The sequence below is a fragment of the Sinohyriopsis cumingii genome, chromosome 9 (genome assembly GCF_028554795.1).
Source record: "Sinohyriopsis cumingii isolate HCF-2022 chromosome 9, ASM2855479v2, whole genome shotgun sequence".
Lineage (NCBI taxonomy): Eukaryota > Metazoa > Mollusca > Bivalvia > Unionida > Unionidae > Sinohyriopsis > Sinohyriopsis cumingii.
The window spans coordinates 107,201,094-107,219,017 of record NC_142969.1 but is presented as its reverse complement, the minus strand read 5'-3'; the positions used below and the strand labels follow the sequence as shown (position 1 = coordinate 107,219,017).

At 35.3% G+C, this 17,924-nt stretch overlaps 1 protein-coding gene across 3 annotated transcripts in view; it reads right to left on the bottom strand.

Moving 5' to 3' along the window:
* The window catches only part of LOC149792436 (tetratricopeptide repeat protein 17-like), a 187,337-nt gene that overhangs the window by 154,753 nt on the left and 14,660 nt on the right, over positions 1-17,924 (bottom strand). For all 3 annotated transcript variants that reach the window (XM_089971005.1, XM_089971007.1, XM_089971006.1), the window contains exons 5-8: positions 14,224-14,333; positions 6,311-6,458; positions 5,292-5,431; positions 754-920 (exon numbers count right to left, since the gene is read on the bottom strand). In XM_089971005.1, coding sequence (XP_089827131.1) covers positions 754-920; positions 5,292-5,431; positions 6,311-6,458; positions 14,224-14,333 — 565 coding nt within the window. The remainder of the gene's footprint in view (positions 1-753; positions 921-5,291; positions 5,432-6,310; positions 6,459-14,223; positions 14,334-17,924) is intronic.

Below are 17,924 nucleotides of genomic sequence, written 5' to 3'. Positions count from 1 at the left end.
AATCTAACCTTATCCAATAATAAATAAACATCTAAGTCATATCATTCTGTAAACATAATAAAGAACAACAGTGTTTAAGCACTTTCAATAACTCACAATAAAAGATATTCCTCTTTTCTTAGAAATTATTTTAAGAGATTGCTTGTTTGTTCCTGGATCAAAAGCTGAGGGCATCATTAATGATGAGTTGATAAAATGATTCCAGAACTAATTTTTTAAAATTAAATGCCAGAACATGGCATCTGACACAAATATATTCATTATGCTACTTGTGCTGGTTGTCAAATGTTTTAGGTCTATTACATGTAACAATGTTATACTGGTGCTAAGAGTTCAGCAGATATGCACACTAAACTATAATGTAATTTTTTCTTTTTTTTAATCTTTATTTAAGTTGTATTAGTTGAAGCTCGCATTGAATCTTTCTCTTATTCCCTTGGAATATTTCTGACATATAAAACAGAAAGAGAACTGAAGAGTGTGTGCATGTTTCCAATATGATGGTACTCGATTTCATATTTTTAATAGAATGGCTCAGATAAAAGAATAAAGTTATATTACTCAAATCACTTGACAATCAATGAACATGAAAATATTGCATTGGCATTAATTCTCATTAATCTGAAGTAACCATCATAATGAAAAAGAGAAAGATAAAAAGCAAAAGCTATTAAATGAAAAGGAACCAAAGAAGATTAAAACAAGAACAAATTTATTTACAACCATCACATGACATAGGTGTATTTTTTATACCTATTTCAGCAGAAAGTTCTCTAATTTTCAATTCCTCATAAGCGAGATGCTGTGAAACTTTAACTTCAATAGGAACCTGCTCTGCTAAGAGTTTCTCATTTTGTTGCTGCCAAAAGTCATGCTTCCGTTGATAATCCTTCAAGTCATTCAAAGTGTGCTGGAGCGACCTGAAAAGTTTTGATAATACATGTGTGCATCATGATATTTAAAAGTAATTACAGCAAAACTCATGTAAATGAATGAGAATGAAGCATTTAAATTCCTTTCCTTTTCTCTACAAGATAATAAGAGAAAGTACCAAGAATCCCTTGAAGGGACCAACACTCTAATGGCCAAAAATGAATTTCCAGGTATTCAAGTGAAAACCATTTTCTCATTTTAACTGTTGAGTGTTAAAACCATGATATTCTTCTGAGATAATATTTTAAAATTAACTGCTGTGGTGGACATACTTTGATGTCTGATTGACACCATTTTCATTTACGACTAACAAGACAGCATGAGAAGTCTTCCACTGGAAACTACATGCAGATATAACTTGCCATTTTCGAGAAATAATGATTTAAAAAAATTCAAGATTGGTGCAAAATTCAGAACCAACTAACATCATCAGATGTCTTTGATGAAAGCACAATTTCAAAATGAGCAGTGATCTAGAAAAAGCAGTGATAGCACGATTCTCAAGATGACCATTGTGTCTACCATATCTAAAGTCAGACTGGCATCAGTTTAATTTACAATCAACTAGAAGATGACCGTTGTGTCTACCATATCTTAAGTCAGACTGACATCAGTTTAATTTACAATCAACTAGACAACATAAGAACTCTTTCATTAAATACCTTATGCTGATAATAGTGATGACAAGATTATCAAAGCGGCCACCATGAATGGCATATTGACTCTCTATATTGTACCGTTTTCATTTAGGATCAACTACACATCATACGAAGTTGTCTAGCAAAACCCCGTGTTAATATGACCATTCAGTCAAGAGTAGTAGTGACAATAATATTTTTGAGGGTTACTGTGGTGGCCATATTTGACATCAGACTGGAGCCATTTTCACTGAGAACCAATTAGACATCATAAGAAGTCTTCTTGCAAAAACTCCATGGCAATATAACATTTCATTCAGGAGGAGGAGCGTAACAAGACTTTCAAGCAGGCCATTGTAGAGGCGATACTGGCCATCCTATTGAAACCATTTTCATTTTGAACCAACCAGACATCATACAAGGTCTTTTGGTGTCAATGTTACATTCCATGTCAATGATACATTCCATGTCAATGTTACATTCCATGTCAATGATACATTCCATGTCAATGATACATTCCATGTCAATGTTACATTCCATGTCAATGATACATTCCAGGTCAATGTTACATTCCATGTCAATGTTGCATTCTATGTCAATGTTAAATTCCATGTCAATGATACATTCCATGTCATTGTTACATTCCATGTCAATGACAAACTCCATGTCAATGATACATTCCATTCAGGAAAAATAGTGATAACAAGATTTTCAAGATAACAAGATGTCATTTGATGGTGGCAATGTTGGAAAATTGATTGGCATCATTTTTATTTAGAACCAACTATAATCATATGATGATACAACAATAGTACAAATAACAAGATTTTCAAGATAACCACTGCATACTGGATATCAGATCAGCACCATTTTCATTCAGCACCAACTAGATATCATAAGAAGTCTTCTGATGAAAACCCCATGTCAGTATGACTTTCCATTCAGGAGAAGTAAAAAGATTTTCAAGATGGCCACTTCAGCAGCCATACTGTAATGACTATATAAGTCTTATTCAGAATTAAGGATAACAACAAATTAAAACAAACGACGGTAGTCCAATATCTTAGCAGAAAAAAAAATTATTTTTTTAAATAAAATATTGCTCGTCAACAATACCTACATGATCATTATACAGACCTGCCAAGTGTAACAAGACAGTCTCATGAAGGCAGTTGATTTTTTCCCTCGCAAGTTTGGCCAGTTTTCAGTAAGATGTAACAAAATACCATGTACTGCTATAGTCGAGTATGTATCTAAAAAGTTCAGTATTCTAAACTGATTCATGTAGCAATGATAACTGATGTAGCAATGGTAATCATTATGTTGAACTGGATCACTCCGGTGGCCTAGTGGTTACAGCATCTGCCCCAGATGTGGGAGGTCATGGGTTCGATCCCCAGCCGAGTCATACCAAAAATTTACAAAAATGGTAGTAACAGCTGCCTCGCTAGGCACTCAGCATTAAGAGGTTAGTGTCAGGACTTGTTGGCCTGGTGTCAGGATAATGTAACTGGCTGGGACATCATGCAACATATCTGCAGTATGATGCCTAAGTGCTAAACATCACTTTAAACTGCCACACTGCAGACATCGAAGCGATATGACTGGAAAATTGTTAAAGCTACATTAAAAATCTAAATCACACACACATGTTCAACTTAAAAGTTTTTAAAGTACATGCAGACCGTATTTACTTCTAGTACAGTTGCATAAACTCCAAACCCTATGCAGTTCATTGGCTTCTTGCTATCTCTAAGCTTTAAATAATTATTGGAATTTTTTGTCAATTTCACATATGACAATAATAATATCTATAATAATATCTCCTGTGATAAGACATACTCAAATAGACACATGATGTCCAATAAACGTAAATGTGTGTCCCTTCCCGCTTTCATTCACAAAAACCTGAAAATTCTTTTTTATTCTTCTGTACTGATTACATGGCACTGTCACATCACAATGACATGGCTGACAAATTAGTCCTATGTGTATGGACTATTCATCCAATCATGCATGACAGATTCCCAGACCATGAGATTTTTAATTCCTTTTCCATAAAATGTAAGTGACATGCCAGTTTGGTAATGATCACAGAGACACTCTCATCACTTATTACAGTCAATCATGAGGGAAAAGAGTTGAAGATTCTCATGTACACTGACTGTCACCAGCTGATAAAACTAGTTAAATGAAAGAACAGATCTGAATGGGTTGTCTGACATTAATTTCACAGTTACTTCCAGTGTCAAACATGATGTGTGACAGCAAATTTTAATGTTAGATTTGAAGCAACACAAAGTTGTGGTGCAAGCTAAGTGTTGACACTCCTGAGAATTTTTTGAGAATAAATCTTGGTGTGGACATAAAAGATTTTGAGCAGTCAGGAAGTGGAAGGGAAATCCAAACAGATATCTGTATCAACAAAACAAAAATAATGCTTTGTCAAACAGATAAACGTTGAGATGATTTACCACATTTCAAATGCGGCAACATCATGGTCAGAGACAGGAATACTATGTAAATACAGTGTGACCCTGCTATAGCGCGCTCCATTATAACACGAATTCGGCTATAACATGGTCATAGACAAGAATACTATGTAAAGGCAGTGTGACCCCGCTATAGTGTGCTCCGTTATAACGTGAATTTGGATATAACACGGTCATAGACAAGAATACTATGTAAATACATTTTGTGTAAAAACAAAAATTAAATAAAATGAAATCTGTATCCAATAATAATGAGAAATTTATGGTTTGTCACCTGATGAAACCAATGGAGGCATTAAATTTTCTTTTGACCGCTCCAGTGGCCTAGTGGTTAAAGCATCTGCCTCGGAAGCGGGAGGTTGTGGGTTCGATCCCTGGCTGAGTCATACCAAGACTTACAAAAATGGTACTAACAGCTGCCTCACTAGGTGCTCAGCATTAAAAGGTTAGTGTTAGGACTGGTCGGCCTGGTGTCAGGATAATGTGACTGGGTGGGACATCATGCTACATGTCTGCGGCATGATGCCCCAGTGCTAGACAGCACTATAAACTGCCACACTGCAGACATTGTAGCGATATGACTGAAATATTGTTAAAGCTACATTAAAAATCATAATCACACACATACACAGACACACACATACATTTTTTTTTCTCTCCAACAAATGCATGTTACACACAAGATTCATGCATCTCAATAATGTCAAAATTTCCAGTTTAAGGACCCCTGGACTACATTTGCTGCTGGGAAAATTAAAGGACCCCTGAACTACTCATTTGCTATTGGGGAAATTTAAGGACACCTGGACTACTTGTATCTTGATCATAATAAAAAGTCTTGTAAGCAATCCAGCAAATGAGCATTTGGAAAGTAGCAAATTCAAATGGAAATGCTGGTAGAACATTTACTTTCAGCAAATCAAATGCCGGTCTTTTTCAGACAGTGATGGTTTTTTTTACCATTTTCTTCTAAACCTGATTTACGATGACTAGTTTAAACCTGAGTTGCAATATCTTGCGTGACTAATGAACCTGAAATTTCATTATTAACATGATAGAAGCTAACAGATGAATTGGAAAGGCCTTCAGATTTCTTATGCAGCTTATCTTTTCTGGCCTGCAAAAATTTCTGGACGAATACTGACCTTCAAAAACCCTGATGGCACTATTTGCAGTAGCAAACATTACATTAGATTGATACAAAGTTCGTATTAATAGCAAAAGTTACCTATGCTGAGCCTCCAGGGCATTTTCCAACTTTGCATGACAGAGAACTGCGTGCTTTCGTTTTGCTGCTGCCTCAAAGTCAGGCTGGATTTTCAGAGTATTCTCAAAACATATCACAGATTTATTGTACTCCCCAAGCACCTGTTAAAAAAGTTATAAAAATTGCTAATTACTTTATTTCATTCACTACTGTACGTAGTTTGATTGCTGTCAAAGTTTTGTACCAAATGTTTTGTATTAGAATATAAACAGTATTAAGATACATCCAAAATAAAACTAAACCATATACCACTATCTTTGGCTCCTTGTTACATTCTGAACAAACTGATTTTATGCAGAATGTCTTTTTACAGGAACAGTTAATAGGAAACAACTATTATTAGCGTGCAAGTGGTCTATATATAATGTGTCTTTGTTTTATACATATTTGTCTAAGAAACTTTTTCTACTTGTCTTATACAGACTTGTCTAATACAGACTTGTTTTATAAAGGCTTGTCTAATAAACACTTGTCTGTACAGACTTGTCTAATACAGACTTGTCTTATACAGACTCGTCTTATAAAGACTTGTCTTGTACAGACTTGTATAATACAGACTTGTCTTGTACAGACTTGTCTAATACAGACTTGTCTAATACAGACTTGTCTTATACAGACTTGTCTATGTCTAATACAGACTTGTCTAATACAGACTGTTCTAGAGCATCTGTCAATTACAGAGAAAAGCATTTAATGCAATGAATATCTTTATACTCAATCAAAATTTAAGGATGGCTTTAATGAAGATACTCAGTATTAGAATGTTGGAATGCAGATCAAAAGACTGCATAAGACTTATCTAATACAGACTTGTCTAATACAGACTTGTGTATTAGACTTGTCTAATATCTAATAACGCAGATCAAAAGACTGCATAAGACTTATCTAATACAGACTTGTCTAATACAGACTTGTGTATTAGACTTCTCTAATATCTAATAACACAGATCAAAAGACTGCATCCAACAAGATTGACATACAGCATATATATTGCCAAGGGTGAAATGGTTCACATTCAGCTCTTTTGAGATGTCTAGAGCTGCATGGACCACAATCGCTGCCTCATTTGAATACTTGGCCCTGTGCAGAACATTGGCAAGGGAGATCAAAGCCACATCTTTGTGTTGCCTGAAAAGACAAAGAAAAATTAGCTTTTTCTAAAATCTGCTACGAGGCATGTGCATTAAAGAATCTTCTAAAATGTATTTATACCCTTAAAACAATTTTCAAAAAATGCAGTTTTTAAAGACCTCTTTATGGGACCATTTCTCAGAGGCTGACCAATATTATGGAACATAATGTAACCATATACACCATGCCTTACCTGATACTTTTCCTACAGAAGAGTTGCATCTTGGCTGAGTTATAATGATCAATATAAAAGTAATTGTTACATTGGGGAGAGGTGCACTAGCAGTTTATGGTGGGAGAATGCTTCCATGGAGTCAATCAATGTACAACATTCTACTGGCTCGTGCTGATGAGATAATGAGATGCCAATTATCACATTTCAGAGTGATATTTGGTGTGTTGAATGGAAAATTTACACATTAAGTGTTGCTTATTATTATCGTATGTTGAGTGGAAAAATTCATAAATTAAGTGTTGGCTATTATTATGGTGTGTTGAATGGAAAAATTCAACCATTAAGTGTTGGCTTTTATTATGGAGTTCTGAATGGAAAAAATTATGCATTAAGTGTTGGTTATAATTATGGAGTTCTGAATAGAAAATAAAATCATACATTAAGTGTTGGCTATTATTATGGAGTTCTAAATGGGAAAAAATCAAACATTAAGTGTTGGCTATTATTATGGAGTTCTGAATGGAAAAAATCAAACATTAATGCAGGGTTTTACAGTATTTTACTTTTTTTAAGAGAACAACTCACTGGCACAATTACGTGTATTCATGTCTGATGTATATGATGAATAGGGTATCAATACCAATTACTACTGTGCCGTCATGGCATTCAGCTCATCTATAATGCGTGTAATTCCATTGAAAAATTGCACACAGATTTACAATATTCAATAATTTTCCCCAGATCATTGTGTCTGAATTCAACGTCTAATATACAGCATGAACAGAGTATCAACACTGTTTACTTGCCGTCTGATATCGTACCATCGGCGCTTGAAATTAATCCATAATATATGTAATTCCATTGCAAAACTTGCATACATATTTAAACTATTCAAGAAGTTTGTCACACATCATTATGTGTCTTAATTCAATGGGAAAAATCAACTGCAAAATTAGGTTAAGAAAGACAAAGCACTTGTACAGTTCAATACGTTCCAGGGTCTATGAACGGTATCTGTACAAATTTCATACTGCTAAAACTTTCTCATATGCATTTCCATGTACATTTATCCACTGCAAATTTCCAATAATTAACGCTTGTACGCCTAGTTGTTTGAATGACTACATCAAGAATAATTACCAATCAACACATGCATTAAGCGTGCATATAACTTTTACTTCAGATTTTGTGATATCGAAAGAAACGTGTGAAAACTACTATACTAATCATTGCGCAAAGTGCAGAAAATGACTTGCGTTTGTGAACTTGCTTTTCCATAACAGTAAAATATTTTTATAAAAAATAGGAAATTAATAACAAGTTCATAAACAAACACCATACCTATGTAAAACCCGAGAACTAAGTGCAGTAGACCTGCAATGGTCATGAGTCACTTTTATATATATAAAAAAATGCGAACGCATGTACTATTTCATACCCTTTCAATTTCCAGCTTATAAAGCGGACATTTTCTACTGGTCAACTGATTGCATCTAAAAACACCGCCGAGTCCAGCAAATATGTTGGCAGCTTTTGTTTTTTGATGTTTATAAAATTGTGAGAATCTTTTATCAACCACCGCATTGTCTGCTTCTTGGATGTTTATACAGTTAAAGAAGAAACACATGTTGGCTATTGTTTGAACAATGATTGTGTACAGAATTAATTGAAGACAATCACAAAGACGACTTACTGGCCTTACTCATGGACCAGTAATAAGTAACATTTCAAATAATGTTTATTTTGGCATAACACTTCAAGAACTTGGTGATATTGTTAAATTTCAGAAGCTAGGCCATGATCGTATTATATTGAAAAATTCATATGCAAACTCTTCCCCAAAATGATAATAAATGTTTTACACACTATTTCTCATACTTAAAAAAAAGAAAATTCCCAGTACAAGAAAAATACACATAGATGAAAAACTGCAAGAACCACGCCAACGATCATATTAAATTTGATCTCATATACGATCTCTTCCATATAATGATAATAAACTTTGAACAAAAAGTATTTTTTCATGTGCGAATGAATATACAAAATTTCAGGAGCCACGCCATGACCGCATTATATCCGAATTCGCGTTATAGTGGGGCATGTTATAGCAGGATTGCACTGTACTAAGTACTCCATGGCCAATTATACTCATTTATATACACTACTTATAGTATTCAGTTTCATACTACTTATGCTAGTGCTCCTCAACCAACCAGACTCAAGTCAATACACATCCTATGGTCTTCAATTTAATACTACTTATGCTAGTGCTCCTCAACCAACCAGACTCAAGTCAATACACATCCTATGGTCTTCAATTTAATACTACTTATGCTAGTGCTCCTCAACCAACCAGACTCAAGTCAATACACATCCTATGGTCTTCAATTTAATACTACTTATGCTAGTGCTCCTCAACCAACCAGACTCAAGTCAATACACATCCTATGGTCTTCAATTTAATACTACTTATGCTAGTGCTCCTCAACCAACCAGACTCAAGTCAATACACATCCTATGGTCTTCAATTTAATACTACTTATGCTAGTGCTCCTCAACCAACCGGACTCAAGTCAATACACATCCTATGGTCTTCAATTTAATACTACTTATGCTAGTGCACCTCAACCAACCAGACTCAAGTCAATACACATCCTATGGTCTTCAATTTAATACTACTTATGCTAGTACTCCTCAACCAACTAGACTCAAGTCAATACACATCCTATGGTCTTCAATTTAATACTACTTATGCTAGTGCACCTCAACCAACCAGACTCAAGTCAATACACATCCTATGATCTTCAATTTAATACTACTTATGCTAGTACTCCTCAACCAACTAGACTCAAGTCAATACACATCCTATGCTCTTAAATTTCATACTATTTATACTAGTTCCCCATGATGAACTAAACTCAATTCTATAATATACATACGGTCTTAAATTTAATACTACTTATGCTAGTGCTCCTCAACCAACCAGACTCAAGTCAATACACATCCTATGGTCTTCAGTTTCATACTACTTATGCTAGTGCTCCTCAACCAACCAGACTCAAGTCAATACACATCCTATGGTCTTCAATTTAATACTACTTATGCTAGTGCTCCTCAACCAACCAGACTCAAGTCAATACACATCCTATGGTCTTCAGTTTAATACTACTTATGCTAGTGCTCCTCAACCAACCAGACTCAAGTCAATACACATCCTATGGTCTTCAATTTAATACTACTTATGCTAGTGCTCCTCAACCAACCAGACTCAAGTCAATACACATCCTAAGGTCTTCAATTTAATACTACTTATGCTAGTGCTCCTCAACCAACCAGACTCAAGTCAATACACATCCTATGGTCTTCAATTTAATACTACTTATTCTAGTGCTCCTCAACCAACCAGACTCAAGTCAATACTCATCCTATGGTCTTCAATTTAATACTACTTATGCTAGTGCTCCTCAACCAACCAGACTCAAGTCAATACACATCCTATGGTCTTCAATTTAATACTACTTATGCTAGTGCTCCTCAACCAACCAGACTCAAGTCAATACACATCCTATGGTCTTCAATTTAATACTACTTATGCTAGTGCTCCTCAACCAACCAGACTCAAGTCAATACACATCCTATGGTCTTCAATTTAATACTACTTATGCTAGTGCACCTCAACCAACCAGACTCAAGTCAATACACATCCTATGGTCTTCAATTTAATACTACTTATGCTAGTGCTCCTCAACCAACCAGACTCAAGTCAATACACATCCTATGGTCTTCAATTTAATACTACTTATGCTAGTGCTCCTCAACCAACCAGACTCAAGTCAATACACATTCTATGATCTTCAATTTAATACTACTTATGCTAGTACTCCTTAACCAACTAGACTCAAGTCAATACACATCCTATGCTCTTAAATTTCATACTATTTATACTAGTTCCCCATGATGAACTAAACTCAATTCTATAATATACATACGGTCTTAAATTGCATATGACTTACATTAGTACTCCATGACTAACTAGACCTAGTTTTATATACTGCCTATCTTCAATTTTATACTATTTATGCTAGTATTCCATGGCCAATTAGACTCAGTTTTATACTCTACCAATGATCTTCAATTTCATACAACTTACACTAGTACTCCATGGCCAACCTGATTCATTTATATACACTACTTAAGCTCTTCAATTTCAGTAATATCAGATTTTAAGAACAAACATGATTTTTCATTTAGTACCAACAAGACATAAGTCTTCTCGTTACAAATAATGCTGATATGACTTTCTCTCAAGGAGGAATAAGGGGCCTTGAGTGGCTGAGTGGTCTAAAGCGTTCTCCGTTACGGATCACTGCCATCTCACTTATGTCTGCGGGGTTCAAGTCTCAGATTCGGCTAATGTGGGTATGTGAGAAAGCTTGTCAGTAGCTTCTCGTGGGTCAGTGGTTCTTTCTGGGGTTTTCCCCAGGATCTTCCTCCACCATTAATACTGGCTGCCATGTATAGCCTATCGCGTGCTGAAAAATGGCATTAAACCCTACAACAATGAGGAGGAATAGCTATCATAGTTTCAAGAGTGATACTGTGGCAGCCATATTGGTTATTCTAGTGTAACCATTTTCATTTAGGACCAACTAGATATCATAAAAACTCTTCTGGTAAAACCCCATATTGATATGACTATCTGTTCAGAAGGAGTAACATGATTTTCAAGATGGCTGTAATGATAATCCTATTAGAAATCATAGTAGCACCATTTTAATTTATAACCAACTAGACTTCACAAGAAGTTTTTTTTAGTGAAAACTCCATGATCATAATGACCATCGAATTGATGGTGAAATAAAGAATGTTATGAAGTAGCAATAACAAGATTCTCAAGATGGCTGCCACTGTGGCCATATCAGAAGTCTTTTAGTGAAACCACATGTTGGCATGACCCCATCCATTAAAACAGTACAGCAACAAGATTTTCAAGATGGCTGCCATGGTGATCTTATGAGACATCAGAGTGGCACCATTCAGTTAGTATAGCAACAAGATTTTCAAGATGGCTGCCATGGTGATCTTATGAGACATCAGAGTGGCACCATTCAGTTAGTATAGCAACAAGATTTTCAAGATGGCTGCCATGATAATCTTATGAGACATCAGAGTGGCACCATTCAGGTAGTACAGCAACAAGATTTTCAAGATGGCTGCCATGATAATCTTATGAGACATCAGAGTGGCACCATTCAATTAGAGGGCACTCACCAATTAATATGTACTTTAGAGAGAGTGACGTATGTAAGGTGAAGTAGTTTGCATTTAAAACATGCACAGTGGAGAGAATGTTGGCATACCTATGTGCTACAGTAATGTAATGTGGATGATATTTCTTTGGATATTGTACTTTTGGAAATTTTACATGATTTAAGCACACTGCTAACTAAAATGACTGCTCCCTTGTGTTAAAAAATCAGCCTGAATTAGTCTAAAGTACACTATACATAGCAGCTATTAAAATAGGGAAAATGAATTTTGCCAGACTAGACAATACCAACTTCTGAAAGTGCAATGAATGAATTACCAAATATGTAAAATGTAAAAAAAGTTATCAGCTCCTTTTTATACAACTTACCTCTGAAGTTCAGGAAGTGAAAATGACCAAGTAGAGCTAGCACATTTTTGAAAGGTACACATCTGAAGTAAGGCCAAGCTGTATACTCTATAACCCATAGTACACCCATCAATCATACACCAAAATAAAGGGAATTAAAGGTTCTTTTAATTATACCTAAGATATACAAGGTCTTTTTTAAATAGCCAGTATAACCAGTGAGGAAAGCCAGGGAAATTCTTTTTCTTTAAAATCTTAACCCTATGGAAAATGCGAAACTGTATAGCACCACCTTAGTACAGCAACAAGATTTTCAAGATGGCTGCCATGATAATCTTATGAGACATCAGAGTGGCACCACTCAGGTAGTACAGCAACAAGATTTTCAAGATGGCTGCCATGATGATCTTATGAGACATCAGAGTGGCACCATTCAGGTAGTACAGCAACAAGATTTTCAAGATGGCTGCCATGGTGATCTTATGAGACATAAGAGTGGCACCATTCAGGTAGTACAGCAACAAGATTTTCAAGATGACTGCCATGATGATCTTATGAGACATCAGAGTGGCACCATTCAGTTAGTACAGCAACAAGATTTTCAAGATGGCTGCCATTGTGATCTTATGAGACATAAGAGTGGCACCATTCAGTTAGTACAGCAACAAGATTTTCAAGATGGCTGCCATAATGATCTTATGGCCATATTGTATGCCTGAGTAGCACCAGTTTCATTTAAGACCAACAAAAGCATGAGATGAACGTGTGTGTAAAGTTTCAAGGCAATCATTAAAGAAGTTTTGGAGAAATAGCAGTAAGAAACTTAAGCTAACAGATGGACAGACAACAAACCATAACATAGGTTATCCTGGTCCAGGAAACCAGTAGAGCTAAAATAATGGTTTCGGAACAAAACAAAAAATGAACACTATTTTTTTTTTTACGAATGCATTTCAGATCTTCACATATTTGCTGATAAAATGTCTTAATAACAAATCTTGAATAAATTCTGTGAATCTTGTAGCTAACAATAATCCAACTGTTATTCTTCCAAAGATCCATAAATGAGTCATTTTACCAATTTGCTTTCCTGTATGATGCTCTCAAAATGTTTTTAATTAACTGATGTAATTCACTTATTATTACAGGTTATTACTTATATTACTGGCTATTACTTATATTACATGCCCGTAGCTTCTCGTGGGTCGGTGGTTCTTCCCTGGGTTTTCCAGGGTTCTTCCTCCACCAGTTATCCTGGCTGCCATATATAGCCTATCTTGTGCTGAAAAATGGCGTTAAACCCTACAACAACAACAACAACTTATATTACAAGTTATTATTTATATTACAGGTTATTACTAATATTACTGGTTAGTTGTTTGCATTCTATTTCAATAATATTATGTATTGCTGTTTTATTTGAATTTTTGGCCAGTGGACTGAAATACCAAACAGAATTTGTTGTATATGTAGTTTCCACAATACCAGACATACATAAGGTCTTAGCCACTTGGAAATTACTACTGTCTTGCTTTCATCTTAAGATGGGTGGAGGTATGGCCTGGGGGATTATGTTGGAGAACAATTCCCAGGCCCCAAGTAGCTTAAAAAGCATTTTCTTCACATGATATGTTGAACAATACAACCAATTATATCCATTTTTGAAAAATATTATCTTGAAGTGAAAGAAAAAAATATATATCCTGTTTGAAAAGAAACATATACACACACACACCATCATAAAAAGTAAAATGGTCAGTCCCTTACCACATGGTTTCCTGCTAATTATATTGTTTATATCAGGCAAGCACAATGTATGAATATCTCAAATTATTTCTTCTGATGAAGCTGCTTTACTACATATTGTAAGGAGACATAAAAACCATTTTGGCCAGGCTAAATGGAGTCATTGATTACAAGGGCCAGCAACTTAAAGAGTCAGATGCAAGAAGAATTAGGTCCCCTGTTACCTTGGCGACAAATGTAGAGCTCTCCTGACACACTCTATTACATGATACGGGTCTCCCTTAATTCGCCAGTAGAAAGCTGCCATGTTGTATAGTACCCAGGAGGAGCTGTTCTGTTAATGGAAGAAATATAAAGCTGTTTATAAATTTCTAATATATGACAAATATTTTATTGATGTTAATGAAGAAAAATTATCAGACTTACTTTCAAATATATTTATGGTAGGTATTTTTCAAGGGCCTTTATTCATGGAACAACCATAATATTCCAATTATCTTATAAAAAATGTACAAAATGTGGAAAAGTAATATGTAATGTACAAGTTCCAAATCATGCAAGAATTCATCAAAAAGACAACCAGTCTGATTTCTTCCTAAAGTAATTCCGTGTTTGTCAAACAAGGGCATCCTATGTCTTGTCATTTATTTTAGTATCACATTTTTATTGAAAACAAATTGAATGAATGGCACAAATTCTGTAAAAATTGTTTACAGAAAGGAATTTGTTTTTACTACATTATGTTTCTCCTAGAACATTTACCCAATCAAACTGATGTTTGGAAACAAACTTCTTTAATATCATATAGACAAAGGAAGTAACTCTTACCAATTACCTGCTTATGCATATCCCACAACTTCTGCAGTTTAAGCTTGAGCAAAACTTACTCGTATTTTGCAAGGAAATGTAGGTGGAATTTATAGTAATGTGATGAAGCAAAGTTTCTGAGAATAAAAAACTCACTAAAAAAATTCTTCCTTTGTAGAAATGGTAGGAAGAGCCTCTGATGTGTGCTGCAAAAACTCTCAGTGTGTTGAAGATATCATCTGAGAGGATGAACTGGGTCCTACAGCTTTGCCTGTCTCAACAAGTCAATTGAAGCAAATGGGTTAATAGTTATATTATGATTGCCCGTAGACGGATAACTGTTCCTAGAGATGAAGTCAGGTTGCACTATGAGTATGACTGAACTTCAGAATGAAATTGCATGCAGTTCAGATATATGGACAGCACACTCACCCTGAAGCAAGTCTTGTATGATAACAGCTTCAGTGAAGTTGAAGACAGGGGCTCAAATGTGGAAGAGCTGAGCCATTTCAAGACCTGGGAGAGGTTGCATTTGCAGAACAAGGTGAGCAAGTGGATCCTATGTATGTCAAAATTGGACAAATTGGAAAAATCCTTGTTGAAGTTGATGTCATCTTTTCCATAATGACTGGATCATGGCATAGTATAACTTGATCATGACAGGTGCTAAATTTCCATTCTCAAAGAGAAAAAGAATGAAGCCAACTGAGGGATGGAGACTAAAAGTGGTATGACACCTTTAACACGAATGTGCCTTTCCCATCATACACGATCAGTGAACAACCTTTCCCATCATACATGATCAGAGTGGACAACCTTTCCCATCATACACCATCAGAGTGGACAACCTTTCCCATCATACACGATCAGAGTGGACAACCTTAACCATCATACACCATCAGTGGACAACCTTTCCCATCATACACCATCAGAGTAGACAACCTTTCCCATCATACACCATCAGAATAGACAACCTTTCCCATCATACACCATCAGAGTGGACAACCTTTCCCATCATACACCATCAGAGTGGACAACCTTTCCCATCATACACCATCAGAATAGACAACCTTTCCCATCATACACCATCAGAATAGACAACCTTTCCCATCATACACCAGAGTGGACAACCCTTCCCATCATACACCATCAGAGAGGACAACCTTTCCCATCATTCACCATCAGAGTGGACAACCTCCAACCTTTCAGGATCCTAAGATTAAAGTGCAGAACTCCTTCATGCAGGGCATCACTGACAAGATCAAACAGCCTAGATGTTGATACAATTTTCCTTGATACGATTGTCAAGAAACACCTTAAATCATTGATAAAAACTGGAGAATGTTGTCTCTGCAATCCAACCAACAAGCTCTAATGTCACGAGCTGCAAAGTTATGTTCGAACACGAGGCTTGCAGAGATTGCCATAATTTCATCAATCTTCACGAGGATTATCTAATTATTTTAGACCTCACCGAATGCTGAGAAAATTTAAAATGAAAATTTAGCTGGTAGGTTAAAAACATTACCTATTAAACACCGATTCTGTTTGAGAAAAGCCAAATTAATGTACAGGATATCTCATAATAGTGCTCCTGAATATTTACAATCACTATTCCAGTATAGGCTACCTGGTAATACTCCCCACCTGCGATCCATCTCTACCAAAAATTCCAAACCAAATAAGGAATTATTTAAAAAAGTTTCCAATACTCAGGAACTCTGCTCTGGAATAGTATTCCAGTTGAGATTAGAAATGCCCCCTCTATTTCCTTCTTCCAAACCCAATATATTCAGTGGCTTCAGAGATGCAACTTAAATAAATACATTCCTTTGTATGAGGGCCTCGAAATAGATTAGTTCTTAGCTAATTGTGTTACCCTCTTTAAATAAGGTCATTATTATTATTATTATCATTATTATAGCATACTGCCCCCCCACTTTACCCACCAAGTTTATGCTTGTAGGGTTATATCCTCTTTCCTGACCTTCACTGGATGAAAGAATGACATTCCATAAGACTTTTCTCTTGTGCTTCAAGTAATACTTGAGAACATGGATTGGATCATGCATCATCAGCTCTCTTATCATAATGATTGTAGAGAGATAGTGTGTGTATATTCAATGATTGACTAATGATGACTACTAGCTGCAAAACCAGACTGCATTATTAGAAACCATCTAGTCTGTACTTGAAATAGTTCAGGTCCATTAAAAGGTCATGCAACTTGCTTACTTTGCATGCTAAAGGTGAAGTTATTAGAGAGCATGAATTGTATAAAAGCAGTTTTAATGAGGTACTAGCTAAAAGACTCTAAAAGATCTGCAATAAGCCATGTTAAAATCAATGAAAAATTCCATTTACAACACTGGGTCAGAGATTGTGGCCAATTAAAGTCAAAATTGGCTAGCATGTCTGGTAGATTTTTATTGTGACAAATATCTCCTCCACTACAATGTCTGAAAGTATCAGATACCATGGGGCAGTAAGAAATGTGGAGTTCCAAGTAGACTTTCACGTTTCTAAGTAGCCAATGGTTCTTTCCATTTAGTTCAAAAGGAACCGTCAACTAGTCAACAATGCTACAGTTGCACAAGTCCCAAAAGGTTTTTCAAATGTGCAGTCTTACTGGAGATGTTTATATGAATGTGTAAACAGATATATAATGATGGTCAAAATGGGTAACAACCAGTGAAATAAAAATAGAATGCTGAATGAACATAAATGGAATGAAGAATCACTGCAAATAATTTGCAAAAGTAGCAAAAGCTAAATGATGAATGCAATTGGAGGGAAATGGAGAATGCAAATGCAAAATGCTGAACACAAAGTGATGAATGATAAATGAAAATTAAACAACTGAATTTTATAAATAAATGTAAAATGATAAATTTTGAGAGTCAAAAACCCTTTTGCAGGATTCTTTACACTGACAGAAAGTTTTACAACTTACAAACTATCAAATTGTTCTAACTTAAACAACAGCCAATGATGTGATGACATCATTATTTGTAGTTTCAACTGCACAACTTTATTTTAATGAAAATAAATAAGAAATAAAACTCACTGATAAATACACTACAACTATATTATTATCACAGTTGCGATTATATTGTCA